The sequence below is a fragment of the Talpa occidentalis genome, unplaced genomic scaffold, assembly GCF_014898055.3.
Source record: "Talpa occidentalis isolate TD23 unplaced genomic scaffold, MPIMG_talOcc4v2.1, whole genome shotgun sequence".
Lineage (NCBI taxonomy): Eukaryota > Metazoa > Chordata > Mammalia > Eulipotyphla > Talpidae > Talpa > Talpa occidentalis.
Genome location: NW_026555331.1, coordinates 72,614,550 through 72,632,471, shown reverse-complemented (window position 1 = coordinate 72,632,471; position 17,922 = coordinate 72,614,550). Strand labels below are relative to the sequence as shown.

Below are 17,922 nucleotides of genomic sequence, written 5' to 3'. Positions count from 1 at the left end.
TGAAGATAGTCAGGAGACAGGAATGAGGAAAAACAACTAAACAACAAGAAGGGTTTAGTCAAAAGTGATGGGATGGCCTTATTAAAAAACAGAACACTTTTATATCCTGTTTGATTTCTGATTATTCTCTCACACATAAACTTTTAAAAAACAAAATAAATAAATTACATCTACCCATCTGGGAAGAAGTAACCCAGACAGAGCACATCTGCTATGTTAAACATGTGGTATGTGAACATGCAAAACAAATGATGCTATTATGACATAGTTATGTCATAAGGCAAAGCAGACAATGCATATTTTATGAAGCATATGTTTGGACTTTTACCTGGATACAAGCAACAAAAGGGGGGAAGAAAGAAAAAGTAGTGTTAAGAAAATAACTGAAGTCCTGGAGCAACTTTTGAGTAATACTGTTTTTTTCAGACATGGTCTTGTATTTATCCATCTCTTTCACAATTCCAGAAAATAAGCTTCCAAAGAGTTGTTTTGCAATTATGGGGTCTCTCTGTAAAACATTCAAAAGAAAGACAAATTAGGATCTGAAGAAAAGATGTTATAATTCACCAATGCAATCTGAAAATACAAACTATTGCATACATATCTACTACATATTTCCATTCTTTTTTTTTTTTTTTTTTTTTTTTTTGTGGGACCCTCGCTAGTGGCCGTTGATCGGTGGCCGGGAATTGAACTGGTGCTGCAGAGGCTGCGGGCAGCCTTGCAACCCAGCGCTCAACCGCTGTGCCACCAGGGGAGGCCCTACATATTTCCATTCTAATTGGGAAGTTTTAACAGGCAGTGACAGGGAAGTATTTGGAACTTAACCAAATATATCAATTTGACATGTGTTGTATAATTGGCATGACAATTATGGACTTGGTCAAAAACTTGAGACCCAGAGATATAAATTAAAAGCATAATCACACAGCTTAACTCCTCAGTGACTCTGGGCCTTCAAATCCCTTGTATTAAAAATGAGGATAACAAAACACATTTCATACAATTGGGTGAAGATTAATCGAGATAACAAATAATTATTTAGTGCAATATTTGATACTCCTAGAGAAAGACTAAATTAGATTTTTAGGTATTATCTGCATATCAGTATCATGGTAAAGCTTAAGACAAGTAGCTGAGCATAATAAAAAATGCCAATTAAATAAAATTCCATCATTATGGTCACTCAAACTCTTAAAACCATAAGTAGCTGTTTTATGTTTTTCATGACTGGGCTATTTAGTTCCATCAGCACAGCACACTACCTGATCTACCCAGGATTTCACACCACATTGCATGACCACAAGAACATTGTCCTTTGTGCCTAGAACACCAGTACTATGAACGGTTCCTAGTATGCAATGTCTACATTTTTCAAATGAAAGCATGAAAAAAAATTTTTATTTTGTTTAATAAAACCTGTATCAAAGAAAAATCTAAAATTCAATTTCTTTGTTATTTATTAATTTTAATTAATGTATTACAGTGGAGCACTATAAAATTTTAGAAAACATGGATGTGGAAAAAAAGAAGAAAATACTTGTATTTTCCATTCTTTGCTAACTTTCTGATCATCACCTTAAATATGTCTAATAACTGCATTTATGTCACAAAATTCTTGGGAGAATTTAATGTGAAGAATTGAAAGCACTCCATAATAACTGCATTTATGTCACAAAATTCTAATAACTGCATTTATGTCACAAAATTCTTGAGAGAATTTAATGTGAAGAATTGAAAGCACTCCATAATAACTGCATTTATGTCACAAAATTCTAATAACTGCATTTATGTCACAAAATTCTTGGGAGAATTTAATGTGAAGAATTGAAAGCACTCCATAATAACCAAGGGATATACCATAATGATAGCTACATGAATCTACATATGGAATAAAACAGCAAAGAATGTTATGTAAGCTATCACCATTGAGAGAGCTAGGTGAAGGGTTTAGTGTACTATTGTTGTAAGTTTCTATTAACTTAAAATTATTAAGATTAAATAAAAAGCTAAAAAAAAGTAAAGGGATATGCATATATAATATCTATTACTATAGTCAGTATTAGTACCAGGAACTTAAGTGCAATAAAGTACAAAGCATTATATTTCAGAACCTGGAATAATTTTACATATGTGTATATGTAAAACACTCTCCAGTATTAAAATTATTTCAATGAAAGTCAAAGGAATATTAATCAGGCCTTTATCTGTTTGCATCAAAAAATTCAGCTAGAACACTTCATTCCTTCTCAATAATTTTATTCTTTATTGGCTTAGAAATCCATTGCTCTATTATTAAGAGAATTAACTAAGCAGAAGACTGATCACACTGATAAGCTGATAGTCTCCTGATTTTCCCACCCCCTTAAAAGAACTGGCTTAACACAATGATTTTTTTTAATATATTACTTTATCCTGACCAACATTATTGGCAAGAAAAATATATTTCAATGTCTCATTTTGTAGAGGAACTATAGAGGAAGAGCTTTAAACAACTTGACAAGAACCCCAACTGCAGGACAATCTTCTAGATGACTCTCAGTCAGACCACATGAAAGACAACCTCAGAGATGGGAAATGCAGAGCCAGGACCTGAAACAAAGTCTTCCAGCCAAGACCATTGCTTAGGATAAAGTAATATGTCATTTATGATGCAGTGTAGTCCTCAACCACATTCCTTTGCACTGAGTAGATCCCTGGAACTGTTCAAGGAGTTTATGTAGCAAGAGAAAATGCAACATTCATGGACAAACCTGGGCCACAGCTTGCAAGGGGGTGATCAGACTGCTGTATTTAATCTGAATGTCGGGAAGGTCTCCTTGACGGTAACTTCTGTACAAAATAACCTGTGCATCATGCTTCATTTTTAATTCACTCTTGATCTCCTATAATCATTAGAACCAACAAACAGATTAGAATTTTCATTTAAGAAAATCAGTGGTGGGCCTCTCTAGCGGTGCAAGGGTTAAAGTCTCAGTGCTGTCAAGCTATCACCAGCCACTGCAACACGAGTTCAATTCCCGGCCAGGGAGCTAACCCACATAGTGCAGCAGACCTCTCCTGTCTCTCCTGTTGCTCCCCTTAGCAGTACATTTCAGTAAACCTGCCTGTTCTGCTCCCCAGTCTGTCTCTGGTGAATCCTCTCACCCCTTGCACCTCTGGCTGGCCTACAGCCCAGTTCTTATATGATAAATAAATAAAAATAAATCTTCAAAAAAAGAAAAGAAAATCAGTGTTTCATCAGTTATTAAACTGTTAGTAGCTCTCTTTAATATAAAGGTGAATGGATGACAATTTTTATCCAAAATGGTTTAGTCACTGATTTACCAATTTATAGTAGACAATAAATCCAAATTAAAATCTCTATCAAATCTTGGTCCAGAGAAGTCTCCAAAGTTCCAATTACACCCGCCTCCCTCCAAACCCTGAGCATCCACTGGTCAACATGTCCTTTCCACTTTAGTCACCTTTGACTCTCCTTTGCCAGGGATATGGAGACCTGCTCATTTCTTTGCCCAGAATGTTTTTTTACAGCTTTTCTCTCATCATTTGCTTCCCACCTCAGACAACTCTTCAAAAAGGTTTCCCTCACCATTTCTTTCACAGACATGTTTATCACTTGGTTAATTTCCAGCACTGCACAAATTATGACCTTAACTCGTTCATTGGCTATAAACATTGGATTGTAGCTCTATGAGTGCTTACGTTACATTTACCTCTGTACCACTAGTATCATGTAATGCCTGACATTGAGTATGAGGTTCCAGCAAATGAACAACCATAGAAGCATGCCTTCTGAGATCTAATTATATCTATGCCATTACTAATGAAATTCAAATACCTGTATCTGGGAATGTATTGCCTCAAACAACAGGCCATCTTGTATTTATTATTTAAAACACATTTGGTAACAGGCCAAAATATTCCCTGCAATTTTCACCCAATAATCTTGGTTTTATCTCTTCCTTCTACTGACTAGATAGTTATGTCCTTCAAGCACACCTAGTAGGTTTCAAGTTTAATTAACTCTCATAGCTACTTCTCTCTGAGTAGGAAAAAATGGTCTCCAGGTGTGGTGGGCCAGTAAAGAGTAGTGTGGAATGACCCTGCACACTAATTTTAGACCCTAATCTTCAAAAGAATAGTTGCAGTTATTGGGACAAGAGGAAGGTAAAAAGTACATTTTCTTCCACAGAAGATATAACGAAACCACTCAACCACATCACATTCAGATTTGGAAGTTAATTAAGTGGTTAAGGATTTAAACTAAGTCAGAACAAAGTTTTTTTTTTAACTCACCATTTGATTTTCCTTTCCAAGGGTCCTTTGCCCTCAGTCACAAGAGCCCTTAATATCTACAATAGTCAGATATGTAAAATGATATGTAAATTTTTGATTTTTATATGCAAATTGATATGTAAATTTTTTATTTTTTAATTTTTCAGTTGTTTGCATAATTATTTAATTTGGGGAGTACAAATTCACAGCTCCATATATGCACATGCTTCACTATAAATTTAATTCATATAGTGTTGCTTCTGTCATTTTGGTTTATAGACCAGTAGTGGAGCCAGTATCTGACAAGAAATTTTATTTCTTAATGCTTACCCTTCATATAAAATAGACATTTTTGACCTTGCATCAAATTGTTGAAAAATATACAAACCTTCTCTCGTTTTTGTTCATCAAGACCTTTTCTGGCATAAATCAAACTGAGTTTTTCTCGGTCCTTTAAAAATCGCCTGCGTAATCTAAGTATTTCTGCCCGATTGTCTATACCTGAAGAACAGAAAGCATATTCATTACAGACAGTCAACATGACATTCAAGTTGAACTAAACTCCTGCTCAGAATCCCCTAAATAAAAGTGAGACTGTTCCTTAACTCTGTTTTTTACTGTTATTTAGGTGAGTTTTGTTTGTTTGCTAAGGATGTAAGCCTACAGAAAGAAGAATAGAGAAGATAGCAACAGTTTTGGAAATTAGAGAACAGAAAGTGGTAACTCTCTTAACCCAATCCTAATGCCATGGTGCAGAGAATAGGGACAAAGAAACAACAGTGAAAAAGACCGGAAAGGCTCAAGGGCTAGTAGCACTGAGCACAACCACTGAAGGAGAGGTGAGGCTAAGCAAGGAGTACGGTTTGAAAGCACAGCCCCTGTGCAGTGGATGTGTTGTTGAAGAGTGAATCACAGGGACCATGAATGGAAAAGGCAGGTGTGGCCAGAGGCAAAACTACAGTGACTATCAGGACTTCTGGAAGCTGGAGCTGCCACCTTCTCATTTGGCATTCAGAGTCCTGGCTTCCAGGCCATTAGCATGCAGGCACAAGATTGGAGATTTTGATCTCTGGATAATCAACCAGTATAAAAAATCAGATAGACATATTTATACATCAGGGGTTTCAATGGCAAGGACCAGTTCAGTCTCTACTGGTGAGAGCAGTCAACATACATTCCCTAATTAGCAATTATTGCAAATGCCTTTTTAGTGCCCTACCTAGCAAAAAAGGAAAAAGTGAAAATCACCAGAAAGGGCCTCCCCAGTGGCACAGCAGTTGAGTGCTGGGTTGCGAAGCTGCCAGCAGCTTCTGCAGTGCCTGTTCGATCCCCGGCTGCTCCCCAGTCACCAGAGGAGGGTCCCACATGGCGCGCAGACCTCTCATGCAGCCCGCTGCTCCCCTCAGCAGTGTACCTTGGTCCTTCTGCCTGCTCTGCTCCCTGCTCCGGCTCTGGTGAATTCTCTCACCCTCCCGCGCTTCTGACTGTACCCAATGCTTGTATAAATAAATAAATAAATCTTTAAAAAAAAAATCACCATTTTGTGGAAAGCTTCAAACATGAAAGAAAATATTCAAATACGAAAGACAGAAACCAAAATAACAGTTAAAGAGCAACTGTTGAAAGCAGACCACGGGGGAAACAAACTTTTCAAAAGTTATCCTTTATCAACTATACTACAAAGCCATAATAATCAAAACTGCATGGTACTGGAACAAGAAGCAACACACGGACCAATGGAACCAAATAGAAAATCCAGAAATAAATCCACATATTTACAGTTAAGTAATCTTTGACAAAGGAGCAAAGAATATGCACTGGAGCAAAGAAAGTTTGTTCAATAAATGGTGCTGGGAAAACTGGGTCGCTACATGCAAAAGAATGAAGCTTGACTACTACCTCACACTCTGCACAAAAACCAACTCAAATGGATTAAAGACTAGATGAAAGACCTGAAACCATAAATATATAGAAGGAAAATACAGGTGAAACACTACATGACATATACATCAGTAATATCTTTAAAGACTAATCGCCCAAAGCAGAGATAGCGAAGGCAAAGATAAACAGCTGGGACTACATCAAATTAAAGAGCTTCTGTATAGCAAAAGACACAATAACCAAAACAAACAGACCAACTGGGAGAACATTTTTGCACACAACACTAATGATAAAGGATTGATCACAAAAATCCCAAATGAAACAGAAACAGTAATTCCAAAGAGCACCTGCACCCCTATATTTATAGCAGCACTATTTACAATAGCTAAGCTATGGAAGTAACCCAAATGCCCAAAAACAGATGACTCGATACATATACACAATGGAATATTACTCAGCAATCAAAAAAGATAAACACATGCAGTTTGCAGCAACATGGATGGAGCTAGAAGGGATCATGCTCAGCGAAATAAGTCAGAAAGAAAAATAAAAATACCAGATGGTCTCACTAATAGCAGGAATTTAGAAAACCTAAATAAGAGACCAGGAAAAAGACTAATCAATACAAAGTAAAAATCAAAATCAACAAGCAACTATAAGTCAGAGACACACTATGGGGGGGGAAGGGAGGGGCGGGAAAGGAAGGACTAGAGTCAAAATAAGTGGGGAGGTGCAATTGTATGGGGAATATAACCAAAATGAAAATGCATACATTTTGCAAAGATGAAAAAAGATGTAAGAATTATATAAAATAAAATATTAAAATAAATAAAATAAAATGTTCATATTCTTAATGTATCCTTGTAATTAATTTTATCTGAGGAAAATTACTAATTCTGACATTGTTATAAGTATCTACATTGAAATATATTTTTAAAAATAAAAAAAAAATCTACAAAGAGCTGGAGTCTCAACAAATACAAAGTAAATAATCCAGTCAAAAAATGGGCAGAAGAGCTAAAAAGGAACTTCTCCAAAGAGGAAATGCAAATGGCCAACAGGCATATGAAAAAGTGTTCAGCATCACTTGTAATCAGGGAAATGCAAATCAAAACTACAGTGAGATACCATCTTACACCAGTGAGAATGGCATATATTTAAAAATGCTATTAAAAAAACTAGCAACAACAAATGTTGGCAAGGATACGGAGAAAAAGGAACTCTCCTGCACTGCTGGTGGGAGTGCAAACTGGTCCAACCACTATGGAGAGCTGTATGGAGATTCCTCAACCAGCTAAAGATGGAGCTTCCATATGATCCAGCAATTCCACTCCTAGTTATTTACCCAAAGGACACACAAACATTAATTCAAAAGGGCACCTGCACCCCTATGTTTACGGCAGCACTATTTACAATAGCTAAGCTATGGAAACCATCCAAATGCCCAAATATAGATGACTGGATCAAGAAGATGTGGAACATCCATGGAATATTACTCAGCAATCACAAAAGATAAACTCATGCAATTTGCAGCAACATGGATGGAGTTGGACGGGATCATGCACAGGGAAATAAGCCAGAAAGAAAAAGAAAAATACTGGATGGTCTCACTCATAGCTGGAATTTAGAAAACCTAAAAAGAGACCAGGAGAAAGACTAACCAATACAAAGTAAAAATCAAAATCAACAAGCAACTATAAATCAGAGACACACTACAGGGTGAGGTGAGGAGGGATTAGGGTCAAAATAAGGGGGGTGGGAATTGTATGGGGACTATAACCAAGATGAAAATGCACACACTGTGCAAAAATGAAAAATGATGTAAAAAATATATAAAATAAAAATTAAAAATATAACCAAATTAAAAAAAAGTTATCCTTTATCAGGAAGATAAAAGTAGATATTGTAGATAGTGTGACTGTGGATCAAGGACTAAAGAGATACTTAGAGAACAAATAAAGATTCTGAAAATTACAAATAGGATACCATAACATAAAAGCAAGGATTGGAGAAGTTCCCAGAATACAGCGAAAGGGAAAAACAACAACAACAACAACAAAAAGCAACAACAACAAAAAAAAGCAACAGGGTTCCATGATGAGAAAGTTGAGATGAGGAAATCATCAACAAAAATCATCCAAAAAATACTCCAGAACTAGGGGCCTCCCTGTTTGCATGGAGTTAAGTCTCAGCACTATGAAGCTATCAGCAGCCACTGAAGCACGAGTTCGATCCCTGGCCAGGGAGCTAACCCACATGGCACAGCAGACCTCTCCTGTCTAGCCCGCTGCTCCCCTCAGCAGTGTAGTTCAGTAGATCTGCCTGTTCTGCTCCCCACTCTGTCTCTGGTGAATCCTCTCAATACTCCCCCATCTCTGGCATATACCCCAGCTCTTATATGCATAAATAAAATCTTTAAAAATATATTCTAGAACTGGAACATATGAGTTAGTCTAAAAGGCACTCATTGTAAACAGAACAATGAACTAAAACAGACATGCACCAAAGAGCTCTTTGGGGAAATTTCCTACAACCGATTAAAATAGATGCTGGGGGACAGCAGGAGAGACAGGAGAGGTCTGCTGTGCCATGTGGGTTAGCTCCCTGGCCAGGGATCGAACTCATGCTACAGTGGCTGCCTATAGCTTCACAGTGCTGAGACTTAACCCCTTGCACCACCAGAGAGACATCAAATAATCATTAATGTCCTGGAAAATAATTGTGCAAGAAAGGAAAAACAAAGTATCATCCAGGACTCAACTACAAATAATATTTATGTAGTCAAAATTACATCAGACAATGAGGGCATAAAATATCCATGATGAGTATATGTACGTACGTATGTGTGATGGACAGGGTGACGTGTAAGCAGGAAACAAATCCTAAATGTCCATAATGTAAAGTCAAAAGAAAACAATAGTGGGGGAGGGAGGGGAGCAATATAAAAGTACTATTTGGAGAAATGAAATTAAATACAAAACACTTGACTAAAAGATGTAAACAGCTGCATCTGGGATCTAGGAAATGGCTGTGCAGGGTTGCTATTTCTTCTAACAAGCTTTGGAGAATATTTGACTCTTTAAACTGTACTCATGTAGAATTCTGACATAAATAACTAAGGAAACAAAACCTTAAACAAAATAATAGTTAAAAATGTTACATCAATTAAGTTACAGTTTCAAAATTTTAAACTGTATTCCCTTACAATGGTAATAAATAGTTATCACAGTAAATATTAATCCACCTCATTTTATGGTCCAAATGTTCATTAGGCAAGAAAATACATCTATCCCAAGAAGACATTATGTACCTATTTTAAATCTACAGAGCCAATGGAGTCAAATATTTTAATTGAATTTAAATGGATTGTTACTAGTCTTCATTTCACCTACTCAGTTCTATGTCTGAGATTTTTCAATTATATATATAATAAAACTTGTAAGGAAAATGATCCAAAAACTACATTTAACCTCTTACCTTCCTTAAAGTCTATACACATTCCTCCAATTTCATCTATATCATCACAGACATTTATCACAATTCAAGTTCTAGTTAGTAAGAACAGCCATCCTCAGCCATTCCCACTTATTTCTGAGCTTTTGTTCCCATATAACAAAGAAACTGAGCAGTCACAAGATCAGACACTAGCAACCACTATGAGCTAACTGAACTTTAGACTGCTTCAATGCACACCTCTTCAGCAAATCCATGGAAATTTGCCCTGTAGGCAGGTTGAAGATCATCAGTAAATGGTAAGGGAGATGAAATACAAGCACTGGGAAAGCTTTACTATGGTGGCCCCACAGGGTAGTGCATCACCCTCACCACTCAGCCACACAGGGCCTCCTTCTACATTAGGGATTTTCAGCAACCCTCTGCCTTTATGGTCACCAGAAACAGATCCTGAGCCAGAACTCCTGGGCAAGGCAAGGTCCCTGCAACTCTTCCCTCTTGCAACCAGAACAAGGCCTAGAAATGCTGTAAGGGAGCCTAGCACCACCCAGGTGCTATAAAACCCCAGTGAGTGTGGCCACCACCAAACAAAGAGACACAGTGAGGAAGAAGGACTCACACACTACAAATGTCCCTACTACAACAGAGCAAACACAAAGCAAACAATGGGGAGAAACAAAAATACAAATGGTCAAGCAAGCCCTCATGGAATAATACAACACAAAAAGAAAATCATCTCCAGATTCCAACAACACTGACATGGAGGAATTCTTCTACCTGTCAGAGGAATTCAAAATTACCATAATTAAGAAAGTTAAAAGAATTTGACCAAACACAAACAAAACTCCAAAATGAATGAATGAATGAATCAGATATAAGATAAGATGTAGAAACGGAAAAAAAACTGCTATGACAAATGCAGTCAGCGAAAAGAAGATCAAGATTAAAGCTTTACATAAGAAAATATAGGAACTGCAGGTTGTAAAATGATCAATGGAAGAGATGGAAAACTATGGGAAAAAGCCATGGAAATAGAATGATATGGGAGAACAACTGAGTTCTTGAAAATACAGGTATGAAAAGAATCAAGAAAGAAAATGAAAAAGAAACAAAGGAAAAAGAATGAAGAAACACTTCAAGAATTATCTGACACCATGAGAAAAGGAAATGTAAGAGTCATAGGAATCCCAGAAAGAGAAGAAACAAGGGAGCTGAAAAACTATTCAAGGAAATAATTAAAGAAAACTTCCCAACCTTGAAGAAGAAAATGAAAACAGATGTAAAAAGAAGCTAAAATGATACCAACTTACATTAATGAAAGAAAATCCACAGCAAGACACATACTAGTAAAGCTGCCAATAGTACAAGACAAAGAAAAAATAATGAAGATGATAAATGGAAAGAAACAAATAACATATAAAACTAACATCAGACTTCTCAGAAGAACCACTATAGACAATAAGAGAATGGAGTGACACATTAAAAAAAAAACTCCAAGAAAAAAAAAGCCAGCCAAGAATATTTTATCCTACAAAGTTTTCATTCCCACATGAAGATAAAATAAGGATCTTCTCAGACAAATAAAATCTTTAGGAATTCACTACAACTAACCCCCACTCCAAGAAATATTATAAGAAGTCTTAGGATCTAAACCAACATAGGAATTGAACAAGAAATTAAATAACCCACACAATGATAAACAAAATGGCAGTAACAGACTTCCACATATCACCTTAAACCTTAATGGAATAAACTCACCAACAAAAACACATAAAATAGCATGTTGGATTAGAAAAGAGAAGTGAACCTCCTGCAGCTTCCAGGAAACACACCTAAATTCCAAAGATAAAGATAGATTGAAGGTAAAGGGTTGGAAAACAATTCTACAAGCAAATGGCATCCAACACAAGGCAGGGGAAGCCTTACGTAGACAAAATAGACTTCCAGCTAAAAAAGGTGACAAGAGACTTAGTTGGACACTATATAATGATCAAGGGAAACAAACATCAGAAAGAGATAACGCTCATTAATATATACTCACCAAACAAAGGAACACCAAACTATATTAGACATCACTATTGTCTCCAAAAACACACTTTGGAGAAAATACATATATGACAGGAGACTTCAACAACATACTCTCACCAATGGAGAAATAAATGACACACAAAATAAACAAGGGTACAATAGCTCTAAACAAAGATCTAGATCACATGAGTCTAACAGATATTTATAGGACACTATACCTCCCAAAAAACCAAATACACATTGTTCTCAAGTACACATGTATCATTCTCCAGGATGAACCACACACTTGATTCACCAAGGCAAACATCAACAAGAACATGAAGACTGAAGTCATACCAAGTATCCTCTCTGACCATAAAGGTATTAAACTAGAAATCAACTACAAAAAGAAAGAAAAGGAGGGCCTTCCTGGTAGCACAAGGGGTTGAGACACAGCCTATGAAGCTATCTGCAGCCACTGAAGCACGAGTTCAATCCTGGCCAGGGAGGAGACCCACATGGCACAGCAGACCTCTCCTGACTCACCCGCTGCTCCCCTCAGCAGTGTATTTCGGTCAATCTGCCTGCTCTGTTCCCCACTCTGTCTCTGGTGAATCCTCACACCCCCACACCTCTGACCTGTACCCCAGTTCTTGTATGCATAAATAAATCTTTAAAAAATGAAAAGAAAGCAAAGGAAACCCAAATAAATAGGACCATTAATGAAAGAGGAAAAGTTACAAAAGACATAGAAGAAATTCAGAGTATAATTAGACATTAACAGAAACATTTACATGCAGACAAGTTCAACAATCTAGATGAGATGTACAAATACTCAGAATTATACAATAACCTAAGACTGAATAAAGAATAGATATAACAAAACAATTACAAGCATGGAAATGGAAATATTAATAAAAACCCTCCCAAAAAACAAAAGCCAAGTACTAGATGGTTTCACAGGCAAACACTATCAAGCATTCAAAGATGAACCAATGCCTATCCTGCAAAAACTTTTTCAAAAAATTGAGAGAGAAGAAATACTAACAACTATATTTTATGAGGGCAAGATTACACTATTAGAGGGCACCTCCCCCGTGGTGCAGCGGGTTAAGCACAGCGCTGTGAAGCTGCCGCAGCCTCTGCAGCGTGGGTTCGATTCCCGGCCAGCCAGGGAGATTCCCACAAGGTGTGGCAGACCTCTCCTGTTGCGCCTGCTGCTCCCCTCAGCAGTGTATTTTGGTAGTCTGCCTGTTCTCCTCCCCGCTGTCTCTGGTGAATCCTCTCACCCTCCCATGCCTCTGGCCTCTACCCCAGCACTTGTATAAAAATAAATAAATCTTAAAAAAAAAGAAGGAAACTTAAAAAAAAAAATTACACTAATACAAATACCAAACAAAGACCACACACACACACACACAAAAAAAAAAAAAAACCTACCAACCAATCTCTCTAACATGGATGCTAAAATCCTCAATAAAATCTGAGAAAACCAAATCCAACAATGCAGCAAAAGGAATAGACACAATGACCAAGTGAGATTTATTCCAGGACAAAGATGGTTCAACATTCAAAAGTCAATTAACATTATTCACCACATGAGCAAAAAATAAAAAATAAAAACCATGTGAACATATCAATAAGCATTGAGAAAACATTAAAGTTACACATCCACTGATGATGAAGGCCCTTGAAACACATGGGATAAAAGGAACATATCTTAACATAATAAAACATCACATAAAACAAACCCACAGCTAACATCATTTCCAATTTGAAAAAAACTGGAAATCTTTCCATTAATATCTGGAATAAGTCAAGGATGTCCACTCTCACCACTGCTTTTCTATATAATACTGGAAGTCCTAGCAAGAGCAGTTAAAGAAGAAAAAGACATACAAGGAATCCAAATTGGGAAAGAAGTAAAATTATCATTATTTTCAGATGATAAGATAATATATACAGAGAACCCTAAAAAATCCACAGAAAAACTAATTAAAAAAATAAACCGGTTTAGAAAAGTAGGTTGCAAAAATCAATACACAAAAATCACTACCTGGGTCTGCCCACAGCCTCTGCAGTGCCGGCTCGATCCCTGGCCACCAGCGAGGGTCCCACATGGCGTGCAGACCTCTCCTGCCACACCTGCTGCTCCCCTCAGCAGTGTACTTCATCAATCTGCCTGTTCTGCTCTCTGTTCTGGGTCTGGTGAATTCTCTTACCCTCCCGCAATTCTGACTGTACCCAGTGCTTGTATAAATGAATAAATAAACCTTAAAAAAAAAAAAATCACGACCTTCCTACATGCAAACTGCCTGAAGGGAAATAAATTAAGAAAACCATCTCATTTATAACTGTAACAAAAAAAAATTAAATACCTGACAATAAACCTAACAAAGGAGGTGAAAGTCCTATACAAAGAAAATTATAAAACATTGTTAAAAGAAATAGAAGACACAAAGAAATGGAAAGACATGCTCATGGATAAGAAGAATCAACATTATCAAAATGGTCATCCTACCAAAAGCAATTTTCAGATTCAAAGCAATTTCAATAAAAATCTCAATGGCATGCTTCAAAGAAATGGAAAAAATATTGCTGAAATTCATATGAAATTAAAAATACTCTAAATAGCCAAAGCTCTCTAGACTAAAAATGGTTCAGAACAGAGGTATTATGTGCCCAGACTTCAAAATATACTACAAAGTCATGATAATTGAAACAGCATGGTGCTGTAACAAAAACAAACACAAGACCAAAGGAACTGAATTGAAAGCCCAGAAATAAAACCACAAAAATATGGACAGTTCATTTATGACAAAAGAGCAAAGGATATACACTGGAAGAAGGAAACTCTCTTCCAATGCACAAACCAGACTACACATGCAAAATAATAAACCAAATTATAATTTTGCATACCATACACAAAAATTTACTAAAACTAAATAAAAGACTGAAAAAACTGAAACTATAAAATACACAGAAGAAAACACAGGCAAAACACTCTGACATAAACTTCAAAAACATCTTTAAAGATTCATCTCCAAAAGCAAGGATAACAAAGGAGAAGAGAAACAGCTATGACTTTATCAAAGTAAAAAGCTTCTGTACAGCAAGAGACAGCAACCAAAATGAAGAGACACCCTACTGAACAAAAGAAAGTATTTACACACCATGCATCAGATAACAGACTGTTATCAAAGATCTATAAAAAAAACTTACACAACTCAACAAAAACAAAGTAAACAACCCAGTCAAAAAATGGGCAGAACAGCTAAAAAGACACTTCTCCAAGTGTCTTCCCCAAAGAAATGTTCATATGAAAAAATGTTCATAATCACTTATAATCAGGGAAATGCAAATCAAAACCACATTGAATACCATTTCACAGGGGCGAGAATGACCTATATTTAAAAAAACAACAAAAAACAGAAACAACAAATGCTGGCAAGGATGTGGTTAAATAGGAACCCTCTCACACTGCTGGCGGGAATGTAAACACATTCAGCCACTATGGAAAGCTTTGTGGACATTCCTCAAAACACTAGTAATGGATTTACCATATGACCCAGTGATTCTACTCCTAGGAAACTACCCAAATGACACAAAAACACTGAGGAAACCTGCACTTCTATGTTTATTGCAGCACTACATACAATATCTAAGATATGGAAACAACCTAAAGGCCACAAAATAGATGAATGTGGTATATGAACACAATGGAATACCTCTCAGGGATCAAAAAAGTTAAATTCATGCCATTTGCAGAAACATGGATGGAGCTAGAAGGCTTATGCAAAGCAAAATATGTCAGAAGGAAAAAGATAAATATTGGATTAAAAAAAAGATAAATATATTCCCCTTACATGTGGAATACAGAGAAACTGAACAAAAGGCCAGAAAAAAGACAAAATCTGGTAGCAGACCACAGATTTGTAGAATACAGCAAGGGAGGAGGAGGGAGAGGGGTAAAAACATGGAAGGGAAGAGCACAAGGAACTGTGGATCACGGTGCTATGGTGGTGGGAGACTAGGAACTATACCCTAGGGAAGAAATCAAAAACTGTCCAAAAATTAACAACAATGTAAGAAAATAAATTAATTAATTAAAAAAATAAGACCAAGGAAGAACAGAGAGCCATGCCTCTTGATGGATCACAGGCTAAAGGAGAAAGTGTGAAAAAGAATGGCTGGAGTAAGGAAAGTATTTTATGTGTGTTTTAGTTTCTATAACTAAATAAAAAGTAATTTGCCCTCCTGATTTTATTTCTACATATCTAAATACACTATCTACATGTCTAAATACACTTATTGGAATTTCCCAGGGTCCAGTCGCAGGATTGTTTCTCTAGTCATGCTCTCTTTGTGAGCTATACTACCACTCCCAGAGCTGTGATTCTCACAAAAGACTTACTTCCAGACTGCCTTGATTCAGACTCCCAGCTGTGAGTCTGCAAGCTTTACCAGTACTTTGCACTTAGCCCTCTCAGATTTCACAAGCTCATCCCTCATATTCCCCACCTGTTCTTCCTACTCTGGGCCCCTTGATTCCCATTCCCAGTTCCTCTCGAGGCATTTATTCCATAGGCTACTCCACAAGAACCTCCCTATAAGGTCACGCAGAGTCCTCAGGCCTTTTCTGCTGGATTCATCACCTAACCACACCCCATAGCCTCAGCTTGTCTTCAGTATTTCTTTCCTTTGCTCAGAGCATCTGCTCAAGCAATGTGTCATTGGACTGCTACTGGGCCCTGCTACAAAATAGGCTCTCCATCACTGTTCACTGAACTGATCAGAATCCTTTTCACCTTCCAAACACACTCCATACTTCTCTACTTCTGTCTTTTTTCACCTTCACCTTTCTCACATCAATCCACCATGCTATTGTCAGAGGCCCTGTCCTCCACAAGGTCTCTCCTGACACTCCATTCTCTATTAGACTTCCCCTCTCTTTGAGATTTGGTTTGCTAGTCGACTCTGTCTCATCACATGACTACCAACCTGTAGGCCTAACCACCCAAATGGTTTAGAAAAATCATTAAATGAGTCCAATTTAGTCAACAGCTTTTCTGGAACACCTAAAACGAGTCTTTCAATAAATAAGTGCCCAGACATTAATGAAGTTTTAATGGGTTTAGTACAAGTGACAAGGATATGAAAACAGTCGGAAATGTGCTGTCATCATCTAAGTGTCTGCAGTCAATTGGAGGAGAGTGATTTTAAATGCATTTCAGCAGTCTTACTTTACCTTTTGCTTCATTATCCACCTCATCCCCTGGAAGGCCCAGCCGTTTTTTCCCGAAATCAGGTCCCACTGATTTCAAGGTTGTTCTCTGTGACTTTTCATTCTTCCGATGGGCAAACAACAAGGAGGAAGATGAGGAATCAAATGATGAGGAGACCGTGTAATCTACAAGTGGATCAATACTGCTCCTAGTTAACCAGTTAAAGGAACTTCTTTCATCTGCAAACAGGTAAGAACAGAGCACATCACAGCAAGCTCAGCACTGTACAGCCCTGCCAAGTTCACATCAGATAGGGCAAATGTCAAACACACTGAGTAAGAAGAGGGCAAACGTTCTGCAGCTCCAAGTTTTCCATGCACTAACCCTACAAGTGATTGGAGACAGTTCCTCCAGGGAGACAGTCTATTATGGCAAAATACACCAGGCAGTGATTCTAGCAGAGCACTAGTAGCAGCTCAAGGCAGCCCAGGCATCCACGGCTCTGTATCCCCATTAGTAAAACATCATCTGCTCCTTCAGGCTGCAGTGACCATTACATGAGTGATGCTTTGTATCTAATATTTCTAACAGCAGTGTCATAACACTTCCATTAGAATTATCCAAATTAGTCCCACTTCCAGAGCCAACAGAATGTGAGCTTTTTATAAGAAAGTTTAAATATATTGGATGGTTCCACTAATAGGAGGAATATAAGGGAACCAAAAAAGAGATCAGGAAAAAAAATAACAAAAAAAAAAACCCCACAGCAAAACAAAATAAAAATAAACAGGCAACTACAAATCAGAGACATTCTGCAGGGGCAAGGGAGGGAGATGGATCAAAACGAGGGAGGGAAGAGCACAGGGGACTATGGTGATGGTGCACGGGTGAATTGGTGGTGGAAATTCTATGGGGACTCCACCTGAGAAAAGAAAGCAAACACTGTACAAAAATGAACAATGATGTAAAATATATATAAATTATTAAAAAATAAAGTTTAAATATTTATATAAAATGATAAACATATATTTAGCTGATCAAAAGAAACAACTGAACCATGTGGGGAAAAGTGTAATAA

At 37.1% G+C, this 17,922-nt stretch overlaps 1 protein-coding gene across 1 annotated transcript in view; it reads right to left on the bottom strand.

Moving 5' to 3' along the window:
- The window catches only part of PRKDC (protein kinase, DNA-activated, catalytic subunit), a 250,915-nt gene that overhangs the window by 68,854 nt on the left and 164,139 nt on the right, over positions 1-17,922 (bottom strand). The window contains exons 59-62 of the mRNA XM_037506810.2: positions 16,868-17,083; positions 4,667-4,779; positions 2,754-2,885; positions 329-508 (exon numbers count right to left, since the gene is read on the bottom strand). Of these exons, the coding sequence (XP_037362707.1) occupies positions 329-508; positions 2,754-2,885; positions 4,667-4,779; positions 16,868-17,083 (641 nt within the window). The remainder of the gene's footprint in view (positions 1-328; positions 509-2,753; positions 2,886-4,666; positions 4,780-16,867; positions 17,084-17,922) is intronic.